This window comes from Vulpes lagopus, chromosome 2 (genome assembly GCF_018345385.1).
Source record: "Vulpes lagopus strain Blue_001 chromosome 2, ASM1834538v1, whole genome shotgun sequence".
Taxonomy (NCBI): Eukaryota; Metazoa; Chordata; class Mammalia; order Carnivora; family Canidae; genus Vulpes; species Vulpes lagopus.
In genome coordinates this window covers 121120300-121140555 of record NC_054825.1, presented here as the reverse complement: position 1 = coordinate 121140555, position 20256 = coordinate 121120300, and the positions used below count along the sequence as shown (strand labels likewise).

Here is a 20256-nt window from a genome sequence, read left to right as displayed (position 1 = left end):
GCACACCCGATTTGAGAGCTCCAGAGGCCAGAATCTTTTCTCTAGGGGACCTAAATAGTTGCCTTAGTAACTTTTATCTCTTTCGCTGCAACCGAGGTATTGTGTGCCTTGGATCTCACAGTGTGAAGCCACATTCTGATAGTCATCCACGATGAACCAGTCAACGTACCTTTTGCACGGGGAACAAAAGTAGAAACAGGCCTGATTATTTCCAAGACTCACCGTGTGGCCAAGAAGGCAAATACTACAAGTTGATCTTCACCTTCTTTGAATGCCGCCTCCAGGCCTTATTTTGTTTTTAATCGATTTCTGCATTTGGGGTTCGAAGGGATGCTGTGTGTCTGTGTGCAGGGAGAGGAACCGCAACAGCAGCTCAGCCTGAGACAGTCCAAGCCAGGGGCAGTTTAAGCTACTTTCTATCTCTTTCATCCATACAGTGAACCTCAGCTGAAATTACAGTCGTGCAATCACAAATGCGGGGGGTTAATCTTCCCTACTCACCCCCTACCCCCAACATGCTTCACTTAGAGTGTTGTCAAAGACTGTGTCGTCAAAGGAATAATGAATAAATGAGTCTTTTAAATTATTTTATTTTAAATAATTTGGCCTTTAAAAAATGAAAAACCTTACCTATGTTAAGCAAAGGTTTTTAATATAGTGCTCTCACACCTCTAGCTATTGGCTGGATGCTTAACTTTAAATTCTAGGTTGAAAGTGGGGGGGGGGGATGTCATCTAAATGACATCACGTCTATTCCAGGCAGTCTCGTAAAAGAACCCTTAGTGTTAAGAGATAATGAAAGTACGTGCTACCTATGACTTAGCTAAAATGGTGCCGTGACCTGGCAATTTCTTTTTACTGCTGACACATCCATCCCTACGTGGCACAGAACCCCAGCGTCGCCTTCATGTAAATTTAATAGGGTTTCCCTGTCAATGACACAATCAAATACCGTGTGAGAAGGAGCAGGGGCTTTCAGGGATGGCTCAGAAACTTAATTGTTTTTCCATTTATTTTTAAAATGCAAATTACACTAGTAAGTCAAAAAAATCACTCTGTTAAAAATACATTCAGAATTAACAAACTCAAAAAAAAAAAAAAAAGGACACATCAGGATTGTAACTCTTGCCTTCCGAATATTAGGTTTATAACAAAAGCTCAGCCTAGAAAAATAGCATTCTTCACCGAATTTTGAGGAGGATTCAGCTGTACAACTTAGATGTTTTTCCAGATATAATCACACTACTGTGCTCACTGCTCCCAAAAAAAGACCTGTCCAGTGATTACTTTTTAGTAGTCAACAACTGTTTTTGAAAATTTTGGTGGCGATGATAGTAGTGATTAGGTGGTAGCTTGGCTACAACTTAAAGCAGGAATATGAGGGCTTGTTCTCTGTGCGTTTAAATCTCTATCCATATACATGTCCTAGAAGGTGGAACCTCTAGGTGCATGAATGTACAGTGAAACCTCATTTTAATAGTCACATTAATAGTCACATTAGAGCAGTTTCTGGCATGTATAGTATTTATATTTTAAGAGTCAGAGGACAATACATTGGTAAGTATTTTTCTCATACATTAAACATGCATGTCACTATAAAATCATCGTATGAGGTTTCACTGACATGTTTGCAATTATAGATTTTATACATGTATGTGTATGGACAAACATATACAAGCCACTGAGAAAATTCAAGCACAAGTGCTGGAACCATTTTTTTTTTTGTAGTTTATGTTCCAATATCACCTTTGTTCCTTTATCGTTTTCAGATGTAGATGCATGTATTTCACAGACATCCATGCAAACACAGTAATGGGACTGGTTTATGTAGATCTGGGTGGGCTAAGGTCCAAAGTAGGTTAACCCAATACTTGAAACTACATAGAAACCAAGAGAAAACATTGCTCCATGCCAATTGATAACTTTTCAAGTCTCAATTTCACTGCATTTAAGGATGTTGTATCAGTTTTAAAAAAAATTGATTTAGCATCTCGGGTGGATCCAAGAAAAAACATGACTCTTCTGAGTTCCTGACAAGCCTGAGCTAATTAATTATGTTTTCCACTAATGAAAACCAAATAATGCTTGAATATATAGAACAAAATTTCCTAGGATTCCAGAATATTCCATAAACACATTGACCTACTATAAGTTTCCAAAGGCATCTTGTTGCCAACTACGTTAACAGCACAGTTTTTCTGCCACAATAATACAGGAGGATTAAAATACACTCTAACACACAACAGATCCCCCAAATACCACAAAGAGATCTCAAATATTTCACCAAGGTAACTATTGCTCCCTGCCCGCCCCCCCCCCCCGCCCACCCAAAAAATAATCTCGTACGCTGAAGTTAGGAAAAAAGGTTCACCTACGTAGGGTCTTCAATTTGAATTAGATATAAAAGAGTAAACATAGCTAATACATATTCAGTTGGCCTCTGTTGATAGAAATCCACAGCTGTTTCTGTGTTAGTAAAAGACATCTGTAGATACTTATAAAAGCACCTAGAGTGCGACAAATAAAATCAGTGAGTTAAGCCAGTACTGCTCTCTGCTTCCAGTAGGTTAATGAGCTTAGTAGATTAATAAGTTTTACTTTGTCCCACCCAACCCCTTCCGAAGACCACATTTAAGAATTATAAAGATGACGATTATTGTTGTTGTTGTTATTACTGTCACTTGTTTGTCTGTTTTTGGCCACCATGGAGGTTCAATGGTAAAGCACTTTGCTGACAGCTGGCAGTTTTTGTACACAGACACACTGGAGCTGCTGAGCTACGCAGTCTTGTTTCTTGACATGAAACACACGGACTCGAACTCATTCGGAATTAATAGCAGTGTGTTAGCCTAAAGGAAGTGACTTGGGGAGGTCTGCACTGAGACTCGGGCGCACAACTTAGGTGGGTTAAGGCAAGTATGTACGGTATAGCCTTTAGGGCAAACAACCTGCCATTTCGGACTTCGGTTACTAGGTCATCATGGCATGTTTCGTTTGTTTTTGCAATCACATTGCCTACATAGCCGTGGTGCTACCAAGACGTATGGAGTGCAGAAGACAGGGCTCTCAAACTAATGCGCCCTGGGTGACTTCGCAGCTCGCAGAGGCCGACTGGCTGGGCTGCAGAGGAGTTAGTGACGGCCAGCAGTGGGCACCAACACGTCTCCTTAGGAACTTTCCAAAGGCCTGGGAGAAAGAAGCCTACTTTCAGGAAATCCGAGATGGGCGTGTCCTGCATGTTTGTTTCAGTTAGGAAGAGGAGGCCAAGTGGAATTAGTATGTGCCTCTGGGTGTGTGTGCGTGTGCATGTGCGTGTGTGTCCCAGTGTATGTGGAGGCTTTATATTTGTTTTGTTAATATGTATATATACTTAAACTCAGTTGCTTCTTGCTCTTCATAAAATGCAGGAGGCCACTGTGAAACAAGTTCTTTGAAAGGTCCAGGAGCTGACATACTGAAGCCATCTGTATTATTTTGACCTGGGAGAGAGAAAGAGAGAGAGGAAAGATGTTCTTAATCGGGGGGGAGAGCTCTGCGCCTTTTCTCACCTCTCCAAGCACAAAAGCAAGCAAAAATTAAAAAAAAAAAAAAAAAAAAAAAAAAAAAGACCAAGCCCAAGTTTTGTTTGAAAAGAGACAACTTTCCTTTCCTTTCCATTTCTTTTTCTTTCTTTCTTTCTTTCTTTCTTTCTTTCTTTCTTTCTTTCTTTCTTTCTTTCTTTCTTTTCTTTTCTTTCTTTCGTCCGTAATCTCCTGGATAAAGAGGCCACTTATAATCATTTAAAATCCATTTCTGGGGGCAAATGAAATGAGTGGGTATTGCCGTACAATTAGGCTGACAAATAGAACACAAGGCTTTCAGATGTTACTAATAAGACACCATGGGATATTCTCACAGCTTATACTGCAGGGGCCCCGAGTAGAGCTCCACTGGCTACGGCACGTAGGTAAGTGGGAGTCAAAGCACCTGCTTTGTTCAACAATCTGTGGACACGGGAATGTTTGTGTGCAGCAACGTTAAAGCTGTTGTTTGTTTCAAAGAGGTTAACCAAAGTATAAGAAATAAATTAATGAAAATTTTTTCTTTAGGGATGGATGATTGATAATCTCAAGAATTACAGGTCAAGAGCATTTGCCCTAACTTAAGTGAAGAAGAGAGGACTAATTCAGTGATGGTAGGAGCTGAAACAGGGCGGTGAATGGAAGTCAGGGCAGTGTTTTTGAAGCTCTCGGTCCACAAATTTACTGGGGATGATGGAAGCCCCCCAGCTAACACTGCACATTACTTTTAAGCATTTGCTTTCCTTCTAAGGAACAGCTTTTATTTCTAGTTGCTATAGAATATCGTGAAAGTGCTTGAACTGGCCCATGATGTTAGATTACTCTTATTTTATGAGACTTACTTATGGCAGGTTGACAGGAAAGGCTACACCCCAAAGGACAAAGACATAGGAGATGTTGGGGCCCCTGCCTCTCAGTGGGGGATGAGGTTTATGTGTGAGTCGCTTTGGGGTGTTCTACAAGGATTTGAATAGGCAATGGCTCTCAAATGAGTGGTTTTGAGGGCTGCCAAGGTGGAAAGCCCTTCATTCAGCGCTGTGCAATGTCAAATCAGAGGCGATGAGCAGAGCACAGAGAACGGGAGGGATGCAGGCCTGTTTGGGAGTCCGGCGGCTAAATAAAAAATCAGGAAATCCAGGGAATGCCAGAGCTAACTCACAGGTCTGTCTAAGAATTTGGAAAGAACAGGGAACTGAGGGCTCAGCAGGCTGATCCCTGAGGGTTGCAAAGCTAACAAGTCCTGTGACCCTCGTTTTCCTTTCTCTTAATCCTGTTTCCTCATCTGTAAAATAAAAATCTTAGTGTTGTAGTATTTGAAGTCCCACAGAGGACGTTTTGTAGAAGGGACAGGAGTAGTATTTTGACTAGCGATTCGTTATAGGCAAGTATTTCTAATTTCTCAATTGAATTTCATTAAACGTCACTTATTTCATGAGCTGTGAGACTTGAAACTTCTTGCATACTTCTAGCATTCGCAGGCAGGAAGGAAGAAAACAATATTTTTATTACTTTCGGTTTGGCATTTAAAGTCTTCTGTTTAATAAGACCATGGGAAGTTTTGTCCTCAAGGAATTTAATGCTGGATATTAAATCTGCAGAGTCGCCTCCTTAAAGACAACATTAGAATTACTAATGCCTGATCTGAAACAATATACTTGATGATGCTCAATTAGCATTCTCATGTTATTATCATAGCTAATCCTGCGTATGTGGTTCCACGTAATTTATTATAACTTGGTCACATTTATTGATCATCCCTATTGACCAACACAATGAAGTGCTACACGGTAAAGAAATGTTATGCGAGCAATCGCAAGCTTTGTCGATGTTCTGGTCTAATCTTAAGCACAAACATATTGTCACATGTTGCTTGGGTGGCTATTATATATATGACACATTGCTTACAGAGGAAATCTTTTGGGAATGAAAAATGGTTTATTTATTTCTGATCTGACACAGTCTTTTCGTAAGTAGTATTGGTTAACACAGCATTGTCACTACTAATGATAAGTTATGTTTATTAAGCTCTTACTATGTGGCATGTTTTATGTCGTATGTGCTTATAGATTCAGAATAATTATATGAAATGTATATGCTATATTATTTCTATTTTGCAGATAAGGAAACTTAGGTTTGATGAGCATAGTTAAAGTTGTTAATATAATGCTAATATAAAATTGTATGTCCAAGGTCACAAGGAATTTTATCTCCAGTACTCTGCCTTCAGTAGGTCATCCTAACCACTACTCTTTACTGCTTTGCCATTATTTTTTAATAGAATACTTTACATAAGTCTATAATATAATATTGAGAAGAGTGGTAAAGAATTTAAAAGATCATTTTACTTTTTATGTAAGCTAATGAATCTTCCTGGGAGGCTAGGAGAGGCAAGTTCTAAATAGAAAACAACTGTAGTATGAGGCAAAAGGAAAAAGAAAAAAAAGCATCAGAGGAAAAAGAGATTTAAAAATCTTCCAAAAAATGTATTTGAGATACAATCTGAAGGATAGTGGGATTTCATCTTGGGGAAAAAATATGTTTGGTGTTGAGTACTGCACAGACAATTGGAAAAAAATGTCATATTTGCAGAAAGCAAGAGATCTAGTTTGGTTGGCAAACAAAAAAAGATAAAGTGAAATATCAGACTAATACTGCCTTCAATAGACTATAAGCTTCGGGAGGACAGAAGCCAGTTCTTATTATTACATTTGCTCATTGTCTCCTAGCGTCATCTGCATATGATTGGGAGTCAAAAGTTGTTAAGGGTCCAAGAGAGGAGATAATATTTCAGCAGAACGCTGGGGCCAAATCAGAATAAGCTTGCAGAATAAGCTTGCATGGTGAGGAGTACAGGCTTTGTTCAGCAGGTAATAAGGATTCATTCACAGTTTGGGGGCAGGGGAGGGCAATGGCCAAAATGGTACCTTGAGAGGATTAATTCGGCAGCCACATGGAGGATGGGATAGAGGTACTAAAATCAGAAAGCAACAGGAGATTTAAGGTAACGAATGCCTGAATCAGGGCAGTGGTTGCAGGGAGACTGAAAAGAAAATGTGTAATGCACTGTTTGCAGAGGGGATGCCTTGAATGACATACAATATTGGCTGAGTTCTGACCCGATAAAGTCCTTTTTTACTAGTGGAGTTACCAAATACTTCCAAAGAAAAATGCAGGCACGATGCATAGATCCTTTCCCATTGAAGGAGAAGCTTATGGGGGCAGGTGTATAAGGATTACTCTAATCTCTCGGAGGGGAAATAGTCCAAAAATCCATTTATTATCCTACACATTAACAATACTAAAAGGTAAGATGACTCAATGGTGGAGGACAACGACGACAAACACATATCTTCAAAGAGAGAAGCTCACATTTCAAAATGAATTGGAATCTTACTTTCTATTTTGATCTTCGCTTGCAATTCAGCATATCACTTGATGCTGATATATAGAATTTGTTATCAGTTGTTATCCAAGGGAATTTGCCTAAACACAGATATAAAAATCAGGCTCTGATTGTATGTCTGCTCTCTTGAGTGCTAGAGCTAAGGGTCTGATAAATTTCAGTGTTACTATTCTGGCTTAATTTTCACTTTTCACATCAGAAAAATGATACAGAGTATAATTGCTCAGTTTAAAAAAAATTTTTAACACTACATATAACTAAGGTTATACTATATATACTAGGGTTATGCTATATATAACTATGTATAACCTGTCATTTATCATCCAAATGAGAATACTTTTGAGAGGAAGAGGAGGCACCAGTAATAACTATACCAGGACAACCCGTGTAAACCGAGACTCTTCTGGAAAAGCCAGAACACACAGCTTATATATAGTTGCATATAACTACCTCCTATGTTATATCATATTTTCAAATTATACAAGTTTGGGGTCATTCAAATAAGTAGTATATTAATGAAGGCTTTCGAGCTACGTAGTTGATATTTATATATATATAAGACTAAAGGTCACTTTAGAGATGGCATTTCGAATAAATTAAATTTAAAAAAGAATTATGAAGAAAATGTCATTAGAATTATCCCAAAGACAATATTAATAGAAGAGAAAATACTGGAAGTATTTAATTGGAGGAAAGCTGCATGCCATCTACTGTGTGCCAGATAACGTTTACTTAATCATCTTTTAGTATCACAGAAGAATACCTCCAAGTAGGGTACTTACATGTACATAGGCTGTAGTTGTAAATGAGATGTCTTCTGAGGGCCTTGATAGCCATAAGAATCAAACCCACCTATGAAATCAACTGAAAAGGGACAATTGCTTTCATTAGTTAACTTTTCAAAAGAACTCAACATTCGCGATCAAGATCTCACACAGGTTACTAATATAAACCATTTAATACTCTATTAAAACCAAGGTGACTAATTGTGGAGGAAAACCGATCGTCGTTCCTTCAGGGTAGTGATTTTTTCCCCCTCTCAATTGTGAGATTCAATTATTGCTTTACAAGAATCTATTCACTTGGAGAAGAAATTACGTACTCCTCTCAAGCAACCAAGACCTAATTGGAGTAATAAAATTCACTTGCACAGTAAAGATGCTATATGTCTTTTTGGTGAGTGTGGAGATTTTCTGCAACACATTACAAATGTAAAAAATAATGATCGCTTAAGTGCATGAATCTATCAGCGACTGCAGCACTAGTAATAAAATTACACTCTGAGTGTCAAGTACAAGGTGCTATGGTGGAGCTTGTGTAAATTAACTCAACGCGGCTGTCCCTGCCAATATGGGATTTATAATTTGAAATATGCAATCAGAAATAAAGATGTGGGGCAATGTCCAACCAAACATTAAAATGCAATACATACCTAAATATTTTTTTAAAGATTTTTTGTTTTAAATTCATGAGACACACACACACACACACACACACACACACACACACACACACGGGGGGTGGGGGGCAGTGGCAGAGACACAGGCAGGGTCCCTGCAAGGAGCCTGATGTGGGACTCGATCCCAGGAACCCAGGATCACGCCCTGGGCGGAAGGCAGATGCTCGACTGCTGAGCCACCCAGGCGCCCCTACATACCTAAATATTTAAGGTACAGTGATCTATAACTAAAGTTACTGTGATAGAGTATATCACCCAAAATGGCTGCAACAAGATCTCCTGTTCCATAGCTATTACAGGGTGACCTTGACACTCCTCCCATGTGGTGGTTTTGGTCTGTATCCCTTTCTCTTGAACCCAGATAGAGCTTCGTGGCCACTCTGACCTACAGAGTTTGGTAGAAGTGATACTCTGTGACTTCCAAGGCTAGATCATAGAGATGTCATGCACGTCCCTTTGCTATTTTGGGATGCTTTCCTGGAACACCACTGCCATGCCCAACTAGCCCACATGGAGAGATTAATGGAGACTCCACGGGTATGTATTGTGACCAATGGGCTGGAAGAGGTTCCCTCCGATAGCCAGCATCACCACCTAGGTACATGAGCAAGAATGCTTCCAGCCCAGTCATGGAGTCTTCCCAGCTGAGGCCCCTGATATCAGGGACCAGCCAAAAGCCATCCTCCCAGTGCCCTGTCTGAATCCGTATCCACAGACTTGTAAGTATAATAAATGATTGTTCGACACCACTGAGTTTTTGGAAGCAGTAGTCACGGCAACAGTAAATACTAAGAGTACTGTTAAAAAGTTTTGTTTTTGTTCTTTCTTTTACGCTCCTGGATATAACCGTTGTGTAGGGGCAGGGATGAAATGGGTAAAATAATGAAAGGCTGGTGATACAGAGGACAGGTAGGAGAAAGAAAGGGAAATTGAGATTGAATTAGGATGCCTGTGGATATCTTTACTTCTTCTGGAGTCAGAGTCTATTGCTTTAGCTTTGACTAGTTTTTGTTCTCCTTTTAGTATCCTAAATGCTACAGGTAGAAATTGGAGCAAGGCGTGCAATAATATCAAGTCTATGATGTTTGTTTAGTGGGGAAAGCTTTATTTAATAGATTTTATTTTTTATTTTATTTATTTATTTTTTAAAGATTTATTTATTTATTTATTCATAGAGACACACACACACAGAGAGAGAGAGAGAGAGAGAGAGGCAGAGACACAGAGAAGTAGGCACCATGCAGAGAGCCTGACTGTGGGACTCGATCCAGGTCTCTAAGATCACGCCCTAGGCTGCAGGTGGCACTAAACTGCTGTGCCACGGGGGGTGCCCAGATTTTATTTTTTAGAGCAGTTTTAGGTTTATGGCAAGACTGAGCAGAAAGTATAGAGTTCCTACACAGACCCTGTCCCCACACATGCACAAGCTCTCCTACCATCAACATCCCACACCAGAGTGGTACATTTGTTGTAACTGTTGAATCTACACTGACACATCATCATCGGTCAACGTCCAGAGCTTACATCAGGGTTCACATTTGGTATTTTAAACCATATTTTTAAAATTTTTATTTTTATTTATATTTATTTATTTATTTATTTATTTATTTATTTATTTATTATAGTCACAGAGAGAGAGAGAGGCAGAGACACAGGCGGAGGAAGAAGCAGGCTCCATGCACTGAGAGCCCGATGTGGGATTCGATCCCGGGTCTCCAGGATTGTGCCCTGGGCCAAAGGCAGGCGCCAAACCGCTGCGCCACCCAGGGATCCCCTATTTTTAAAATTTTTAAAAAAGATTTTATTTATTTGAGATAGCAAGAGAGTGCGAGCTGGAGGGAGAGGGAGGGAGAGAGAATTTGAAGCAGATTCTGCACTGAGTGCAGAGCCTGATGTGGGGCTGGATCTCTTGACTATGAAATCATGGAGATCACGATCCATGATGAAAGCAAGCGTACGCCACTTGGGTGCCCCTCAAGTATGTTTTTTGATGAGGGTATAATGACGTGTACCCACAATGTTAGTCTCATACAGAAGGGTTTCACTGCCCTAAAATTCCTCTGTGCTCTGCCTTTTATCCCTCCCTCCCCTCATCCCTAGCAACCACTGATCTTTTTACTGTCTCCATAATTTAACTTTTCTAGAACATCATATAGGTGGACTCACACAGTATGTAGCCTTTTCTGATTGGCTTCTATCCCTTAGTTGTGTGCATCTGAGGTGCCCTCATGTCTTTTTGTGGTTTAATACCTCATTTCTTTTTATTATGAGAATGCTTTTTTGAGGGTGAATTTCTCTTTCTCATCAAAAGTGGAACGGTGTAAGAACAAAGGCCCTGATGTTAGAAAGATCAAGGTTCAAATACTGCTTTGACCACTTTAAGGCCAGCTGTGTGACCTTAAACAAATCATTTAACATCTCTCAGAAATAGGAATTAAAATACTTATTTCATACAATTAGTGTGAGGATAAAATGAAATAGGGAATAGAGAGCCCTGGGGGAGACATATGGTGTGGAAGAAGAAAATTAAGTCTCATTAAAAAAATCAGGATTTTCTTTTTTTTTCCCCTCAAGTTAAGGGTTTTATTTTATTTTTTTTTTAAAGATTTTATTTACTTATTCATGAGAGACAGAGAGAGAGGCAGAGACACAGGCAGAGGGAGAAGCAGGCTCCATGCAAGAAGCCTGATGTGGGACTTGATCCTGGGACCCCAGGGTCACACCCTGAGCTGAAGGCAGATGCTCAACCACTGAGCCACCCAGAGGTCCCCAGGATTTTCTTTATATAATTCTTCTAAGAAAGAAAAAAACAGGAAGTGTGTAATTTGGGACAACTATGAAACTGTACGGAGTATTTTACAGAAGATGGATGAAGAAAAGGAGTCTCCTTTGTTTTCTGAATTGCCCACATTTGTACATTAGCTAATATAAATGGCACCAGAAGAGCTATCCCATAATTAAGGGGCAACTATATTTAAAGCTTGTTATTTTGAGAAATTATTGTCTATGATTGGAGATTCAGTGCAGATAGTACCTAAATTCTCTTTCATTTGGGTTTGCTGTTGTCAACAATGGGACTTTGTTAGGGACAGGTTTGCTGAGAGGTGTTCATAGCATTAACGTGCCCTTGTTCCAAGGTCCCCCCTCAGTAGGATGGTCCTCACTCTGGCGCTGGAGAATAGGGTGAGCTAGAGTAGAATAAGATCACGGCAGATGTAAATGGTGAGGTATCCTCCACTGAAATGGAGATCTAAGTCAAACTCAGATTTATTGTTATTATTGGTGTTAGGAAATATTTCCTTGGCTGCTTCCCAGGAGTTTGAGATGGAGAGCAGAAAAAGCCAGATGGTAACAACAAGCCAAAGACTGTGGAGTGAACCAAGGGGTAACTAGAAGAAACCATGATGAATCTTCAGGTCCAATGGATAGAATCAGAACCAAACATGGAAAACGAAGCTTGAGTTGGGAGCAGTTGGGAGCAAGACATGAGAGAAGGCCAGAAGGGAAATGAGGTGTGTTCTGAGTATGTGTTGGGAGGAGTGTTTGACTGTCTGGGGCTTGTTCTTCTTAGCCGCCATGTATCTGGTGTGGGGGTTGGTAGAGCCGGCTTACAACTCCCCAAGTTAGGGAGGATCTCACTAAAACTGTGGTAGAAGGATTGCCATTGTTCTGCTAATTCAGATCATCTGGAGCCAGAAAGAGGCTCCAACAGCAGGTGACTCAGAACCAACATGAGAAAAGAGGAGGATCCGAATGTAACCAGGATGGATTGTTACCATTGCACTCATGAGGAGTGCAGTCACATTTAAAAAACAATCAAAGGGCATATTCTCTGTTGGGTATTTTATAAACCTGCCTGAGTTCACAGCCAAGGAAATTATGAAAGGTCAGTTTCCACATATTTTCATTCTTGCTAATTGTTTGGATGTCTTCCTAAAGGCCCAAGGGTGAGGAGCAGACACAAGCTGGTCCCCACTAACTACTACAGTCAATATTGGTGTGATCCATGTAGACAGGCTCAATTCCTTGCACTTTTGCAGATGGTGCTTCACCCACATCTGGAACTCTTTTGGTGTCACATGGGTACAGAGCAGAAGTAGAAGAAACCATTTCTTTTTCTTCCTCAAAAAATTGAGTCACTGGGGTTTAACTTACATTTTTAGAATACCCTTAATACCCCTTTGGTCTGCTTTCCTTTTCTTTTACATAATGACATTTATTTAGGCTCCAAGGAGAGTACTCCATGCTGTAAAACTTTTCTGGGCAATAAGGGTCCTAAAAACACCTGACAGGTCCTTTTTCTAAGTAACTGTGATGGTGTCTAGACATTTGGCTCATGGCTCATCTCTGCACTATTTAGAAAAGCCTGTTTTTTTGTTCCTCAGGAATCTCCTTATTTCCTGAAAATAAAAATAAAGTGCCAGACAATTGCATAATACTTAAGAGTTTCTAAAGCCCTTTTAGGTGATATCAACTATCTTTACAAAATTACTGTGAAGTGGATAGTCTTTCTAGAAAATTTACTCTTTCATCTTCTTCTCATCTCCAACCTAATATTCTAGGAATATTCAGATGTGAACAAGGTTCAAAGCAAAACCCCACCTAAGATGGGTTTTTCAGTGATGGTTACTAATGAGATGTCTTGGTTTTTGTGTATCATATCTTTCAGAGGAGATAAGGCGAGCATCCTTAAAGGTTTAGTTCATTTCTTCTGTGTCTAATAACTTATGCAGGATACCATATAAACATTTAAATGATCCTTTTTTTCCTGAAAATTACTTATATTCTCAGCCCCATCTCATATAACTCTGATTACAGTGGTGTCTTTCAAAATAAGGAGGTTGGTTTTCTTCATAGCTACTTGGAATATTGCCTGTTATCTGCTTATCAGAAAACGTGAAGGACAGGAATTACTAATGGCCTGGATTAGGATTAGGGGAATGAGAAAGAAAAGATGACCATGAATTCAAGATATGTGGAGAAAGAGGTAGAAAACATTCCCCACGCCAAGCTTTTGAATATGGGGAAGGAGAGGAAAAGGCAAGATTCAATGTTGAACTCAGACATTTGTTGACTAGGAGAATGCTGTTGCCTTTAATAGAACAAAACCAAATGTCAGGGAGTTGGTGCTGGGCTTCATTTGGAAATGTAGTTTGTAAGTGATAACTGGCACATACAAGAGGCAAGGGTCAGGACATTCCTATAAAAAGTGAAACATAACGTGAACTTGTGGAAGGTCAGGTGGAGACCTGCTGGGATCTTTAGAGATTAGTTTCTCCTGACTCAACCTTATTGGGCTTCCCTGGAATGCATCTATCTCCATCTGACATCCTGTAATCTACTTGTTTCTTTGTTGATCCCATTGCTATAAGGTAAACTGGGTGAAATTTACTGTTTCCTACAGTAGCCCAGAACCCGGAACAGTGTCTTGGCTCCTGGAAGACTGTGTTAACTGAGTGAACTCTCTATAAACCTATTAGGCTGTAAAGAAAAATGAGGCAATCATTGGAGCATGGAAGCTGTTGGTGAAATTCAACTGCTTTTATTCTTTCCTCCTTAAAGCCTTCAATGATAATAAAGAGAAGACCCTTTCTGGAAGACCTAGAATGTTAGTTGTTGTGAGATTAAAAAAAAAAAGTTTTTGAATACCAATGGGAAGACCACCACTGTGGTCTCTTTGGCCTAGAGGAGTAGAGGGAAAGAGGCTAAGACATCATCAACTTCAAAGTGAGACTGTTGAGAGAGTCATTCATCAAAGAAAGCTATCGAGTGCCACAGATGTTGATAATTGGTAGGAAAAACATTATTCTCGGGACGCCTGGGTGGCTCAGTGGTTGAGGGTCTGCCTTTGGCTCAGGGCGTGATCCCGTGTCTGAGGATCGAGTCCCGCATCAGGCTCGCTGTGAGGACCCTGCTTCTCCCTCTGCCTGTGTCTCTGTCTATGTCTCTCATGATTAAATAAAATATATTTTTTTTTTAAAAAAGGAAAAACATTATTCTCTTTCTGGCCAGTTTACAGCATCTTTTTTTTTTTTCAGTTTATATCATCCTAAACAAAGGTAGACAATGAGGCAGAAGCTGACAAAATAAAATAAAGACTGTGCCTTGTTTAATTTTTGCCTCAGTGGAAGGATTTCGCCTTTGGTCCTCTGAAGACAACTCGGGAATGTTACCGTTTTCCTTGCAATTGTTACATTTTCTTTCTGCCTTACTTTTCCTACCTGCAATATGGGTGTATTTATAGCTACTGACCTATGGAGACACTGGGAGGTCCAATTATTTTAAATTAGTAAAGTACCATATCAGTTTAATAACTATGAATTAATAACATTAATAATAGTGGAATTTTAAACATTATCAAGTAAGAGAAAAATGCTTTTTGAATAAATATTCCTTGCTAAAATATATTCCCTGTTGTGAGCTTCCCATTTATTCAAACCTCTTAATCATGAACATTTAGTTCAGTAAACCTAAAACTACCTTTTTGAAATAAATGTTGGTAGTGAGGCTTTGTCATATAAAATTGTACCCTGGTTATTAGTGACAAAGCCACTAGTTAACATACTCCCTTTTGGAGACAGAACTGGAAAAGACCATGAGGGGGAATTTTAAAAGGCAGATCACATAAAACTAAGGCTAAATATTTAGAAGAACTCATTGAAAGACATGAAAGAATGTGTGTGGGCCCATGAAAATAGAGTGTATATACATTATCTCTGCAGGTGAGAATTTCAAGGGTACTTATCTCCAGTTGCACAAAAGAAATTTAGAGCATAACCAACCGTAGGCCAAATTCAAAAGAACCACCTTCCTCCCACACAGACTTACTTGGTGGTCGCAATTCAGCTTACTGTGGGAGCTTGAGGTGTTTGGTCTGGGCTAAAATCCCTGAGTGGACTTTGTGTTACCTTTTTTTTTTTTTTCCCCCCTGATTAGGGAAACACAACCCTTTGCAGGGGTACTTTACCCTGCTGGTGACGTAAAGGTCACTAAAGTGACTGTTATATTACAGAGAGATCCTGACAGACGAAGCACACATGGAATAAAATGAAACTTATGAGCTAAATCACTGCAGATGCTTCACTTCCTAACCTTGTTCAGCACATGTGTCTTCTCAGGGCCCAGTCTTCATGTTTCTCTCTTAGTTGTGTTAGAACCAGACCTTCGATATTTTACACTTGGTAACAAACACATTTACATATGCCAAAAAATGAGAGTGAAACCCAATCACTACAGTAATACCATAGCAGAAGAGATACTTCTTCGGTGAGAAATAGTTTGAGTAACCCCATTAAGCTTGTGGTTTTGAAAACAGAAAAAAAAAATATTAGTTCCACTTGACAAAGTATGCTGTCTCTCTGCTCTTGCCTCTTTCTGCCTCTTTGCAGTGAAGGTGGTATTTTAGGGGAGATTTGAAGCAACACATGCTGTGTTTCCGCTGACACCAGGATGTTGCTCTCAAACGAGCCTCCACTATTATAAGATGAAGTAGCGTAAAAATTGCAGACTTTGGAGTCAGAAGACCTGGCTCAGTTTGGATCTTCACTTCCTACCAGCATCATACTCACAAGTAGGTCACAATTGCTCTGAGCCTGACTGTTGTCCTCTCTCAAGTGGGGATAATGAAACCATCCCAACTTCATTGGGTTATTGACAGGATCGAGTGTCATGTGCAATACTTAGACGCATGTATATTAAAGATACACTGTGCATGGATTTGAGATCTCATCTCTCTTTTTTTGGAAGGGATTTATGCAAAGAAAATAATTTAAAATGCATAGTTAGGTTCTTTACTGAGAGGACGAGAACTGGGTGTTAGAATTTACAAACGTATTGTGTGGAATGACACAAGTATTGGGTCATCAGCAGAAGCTGAGGACAGCTGAGGTAGGTCTATGGAAACCCTTCAACTGCCCACTCTGTTGGTTAACTGTGGTCTGACAAGCCACGGAAGAGCTGGTGTGATATAATATAGAACAAAGGGAAGATATTTTTTTGCCTAAAAGACTACATGGAGCTGAGTTTTCATATTTCCAGTTGTTTTGTTTTAGGAATTGCCTTGTATATTATATACAAGGACAGAGAGGCTGGGACCAATCTCTTGGTCTATGAGGTTTATGGTCTATGAGGCGTCAGCCTGTATGTAGGCAAAAGGAACTATCCTGTGGAGTGTGCTAGAATGCAGATCGTGAAAGCTTATCCTCCTGGACCAGGCAGAGAACATGAGCTCAATGCTTGGTGAAGGATTACTCAGGAAGGAAAAGCTTTACCTGTTCCTTTCAGATTTGGGTAGGGTTGTCAGGAGACGACCGCTTTGAAGGTGTCTGGGCCACTTGAATGGAGCAGATTCCCCAAATCTTTGTTTCATTCTCCCCTGTTCGACTTGCTTTCAATCAGGTAGGCCAGGCCTTCCAGCTGGAATCGGAGAGAGCAGCTATTACGAGCTACAGGTGAGCGAGTAGGTCGGGGCCCGACCTGTCTTCTCAGCTGACATCCAGGTGACATGTAGAAGGCACGGCCCGTTTAAATGCAGCAGTTTTCATCAGGGTGTGGGCCCACTTGTGCAGGGAGGCATATTTAGGAAAAGAGAAGAGCCGTGCGTGTCTTGCTAATGTCACCTAGGCATCACTTTTGCATCCTCCAGATGCAAAGGAAAATCACCAAACTCTTGAGCCTCAATTGCTCAATTGATCATCTTTTCAGAACGACTGTAGCGGTTTCAGGAAAGAGAGTCCAGTGATTATCCTAGCATTCTAACCGGCGTTTTGGAAAGCTGAAACTAGATTTGCTATATCGAGCTCTTTAAAAACACTTAATATTATTCCTGTGTGAATTATGGTGTACATTCGGGTCAGTATGGATTGGGAAGTAGTCCCCTTGAACAAAGGCGTGCCTATTTTTGTCAAATTCTACATATGCTCCTGACGTATCTTTTAGATTTCAGCCAAAATGTCATCTCTTCGGGGAAGAATGTTCTAGTCTTCTCACTTGGCTGAGGCACACGGGGATGCATTCCCACCACGCCGCCTCCTCCCTTTGCCTGAGTTCTCATCAGGAATGACAGTGGGTGTCTGCGTGAGCTGCATCCTTCCCTCTAACTATCATGAAGGCAAAGGCGGGATCTGCTTGGTTCCTGTGACTAACACGTAGCCAACCAAAGAGCAGTTACTTGATCAATATGTGTTGAAAGAATCTATCTTGATCATCACAGTGAAGCGACGTGGAAAGTATATTTAAACCAGGAGACTTAGGTTCAATTCCCAGGTCTGCCTCTAAATGACTGTTTAATTTAGAGCAAGTCAATTTGAGGGTCCCTCTCCTCAACTGTAAAATGAGGGGATTAAAGCAGCTGATTGCTAATACTGCTCACAGCTCTAGGATCCTGCACGGTTCCATATTTCTGGGGTGAGTTTACAGACCAATGGCAGCAATAAAATATTTAAAATGAGCAAATCTACCCAGGCAGAGTGAACGGGAAAAAAATCAGGGCAAAGGAATTACTTCTCTCTGACTGTTAATACTATGATACTTTAATTTTACTCAGCAAGTTTCCAGGGAGATGAGCTGCTGAGTAGTCTATGCATATACTGTGGAGTCTGTGTAGTATATGCATATTTTATACTTATATATTTACACACAGACACAGCATTTGGAACCTAAGATGTGACGGTTTCCAGTTGGAAAACAGGGTGATGAAAACAAATGTGGGAATTGGGAGTGGGGAGTAGGATTGGTAGGTTTGGAGCCAACTGCAAGAAACACCGTCCCCCCGACTCAATTCACTTCCGAGACGAAGGCGCAAGGATGTGACTCTGTGCTTCCCTTTGCTTTTCTGCTTTTGGGAATTCCTTAACATCAACTTCATTAGTTACAAAGGCAGCAAGCAATCCATATCCAATTTTCTTTCTCGTGTCAGGATTGTTCATGTATAAACCAGGCTCCTTTGTTGGAAAACATTTGCAATTAATCCCATAAACAAACAAACCAAATATGCAAATCTTGCACCGCCTGCCCCAGCCAACCCCACTGACTCTGAGCCTGACCACCATCCATTATACGCAAAAATGAATTGAAATTCCCACTTTGGGCCTAACCTAATTTTCAAGTGATAATAGGCCTGGATTCCCAGAAGCACGCTACGCCTCTTGATAGCAACATCCTAATTTCCTTCCCTGGTAAATGTTTTAAATAAGATTTTAGCACCAAAGGAAATTAACCTTTAAATTAATTGTAATTATAAAATGCCATCTCTGATTTTTGTCTTCAGTCTAATTACTTTCTATTATTTAAACAGACCTCACCTCCTGCGAGCTTTGAGTTTGTTTCTCCTTCACTTGCTGCCACACAATGCCAACCCATCCTCGTGGAGGCCTCCCCAGCCTCCGAGCCTCTGCAGCGACCTCCGCCTCATTCAAATGTCACGCAGGCCAGAGGGTCAGCCCTCTGCTTGCTTAGGTCCAAGGCCCTCTTTCAGAGGCTCCGTGTAAGGCTGCTCTCTGCTCAGGTGTTTCCGTTGGGCATCCCTGGTGGCCATCCCCAGAGCTGCGGGCCTTTTTGTCCTCCTGCCAACGGGGAGAGAGCTAAGCCCGGCCTTGCGTCTCTATTAGGCGCTTCCCAAACCCAAGCACAACTGGACATAATGAAGTGGGCACCTGCCAGCATCACGTATCAAAAGGCGAACGTTGAATGTGGAACCCTCCTGACCAGCAGGCTCTGGAGGGCTTTTAGTGCTCGGTGTCCTGGGCCGGCGCTTTGTCTTGTTCTCATTTGTTCTTTTTCGAGATGGGGCTGTGGGATCCCAGCAACTTTATTTTGTGAGCGTGTGTATCTACACTGTGGTGCTAAAAGCATGCCATTTTCCTGCCACTTAGCTGCTTTCTTTGTCATGTCATTATCAATGCGAGGACAGAGAGACGTGTGAGTCCATTACAGGGAGGCCACGACCTGCAGAACTGGAAGATGAAGCGGTGTCATCAAATTGGAAGGTTTTTCTTTTAATCATTTCTGTAAATGTCCCCACTTCTCCTTCCATTCACTTGCTGGCTTTCTTTTCCATCGCGGCTGATTGAAACAACCTGAAGAATACCAGACAACGTCACTTCTCCCAGCCAGAAATCTCTTCTGCATGGAACACTTCCTTTATCACACCCCAGTCAAAGGGCCTCCTTTTTGCCACTCTGCATATTGTCACCTCGACGTGATTCTCTAGAAACAAGGTCCTGTTTGTTCTGAATCAACAGAGGGTAGGGAATAAATCAGTTTCCTTCCCCTGCATCTTTGACTCGGGGACATGAAATTTATTTAAAGATGGTTACATGTGTGTGTGCATGTGCCAGGGTGTGTGGATGTGAGTGTGAGTACGTATGTGTGTGGGCATAAGCGGGAAGCAGTGGGGTATAATGGAGGGGGCATAGTGAGCAAAAGGGGAAAATAAGGAGTGACCATTGAGGAATCAGACTCAACTTCCACCTGAAATTTCATGATTAAAAAAGAAGCTCATGTATTTTCCCTTCAGTGACCACAAGAGGGAGGAATGTAACAGTTGGCAGGGAAAAAAAGAGAGCCGTCCTGGTTAATGGGGAAGACAGTGAAATACAAAAACTGTGTATTTCACTGAGAGGGAATGCTGTTGCCTCTGAGAGAAACTTGGTGTGATGGACAGGAGGCATATGTATACGTCAGTACTTGTTTCAGGTCTTGATCATTTATTCAGTCTTTTATTTTTTACATATGGCTGCATGTCTCCAGCCCACCGCTTCCTGTCATTTGCTTGGAAGATGGCAAAAGTGCTTCATTATATAATTGATTGTTCATTTACTTACAATAAACTGGGG

General features: G+C 40.7%; 1 protein-coding gene across 3 annotated transcripts in view; it reads right to left on the bottom strand.

Annotated features, from left to right (window-relative positions):
* Nucleotides 1-2315: 2315 nt before the first annotated feature.
* Nucleotides 2316-20256, bottom strand: part of NKAIN2 (sodium/potassium transporting ATPase interacting 2) — a 951703-nt gene continuing 933762 nt past the window's right edge. For 2 of the 3 annotated variants that reach the window (XM_041746175.1, XM_041746176.1), the window contains exons 6-8: nucleotides 7746-7827; nucleotides 6955-7043; nucleotides 2316-3479 (exon numbers count right to left, since the gene is read on the bottom strand). In XM_041746175.1, coding sequence (XP_041602109.1) covers nucleotides 7019-7043; nucleotides 7746-7827 — 107 coding nt within the window. In that variant the 3' untranslated portion in view covers nucleotides 2316-3479; nucleotides 6955-7018. The remainder of the gene's footprint in view (nucleotides 3480-6954; nucleotides 7044-7745; nucleotides 7828-20256) is intronic. The other variant, XM_041746177.1, reaches the window with a different exon arrangement.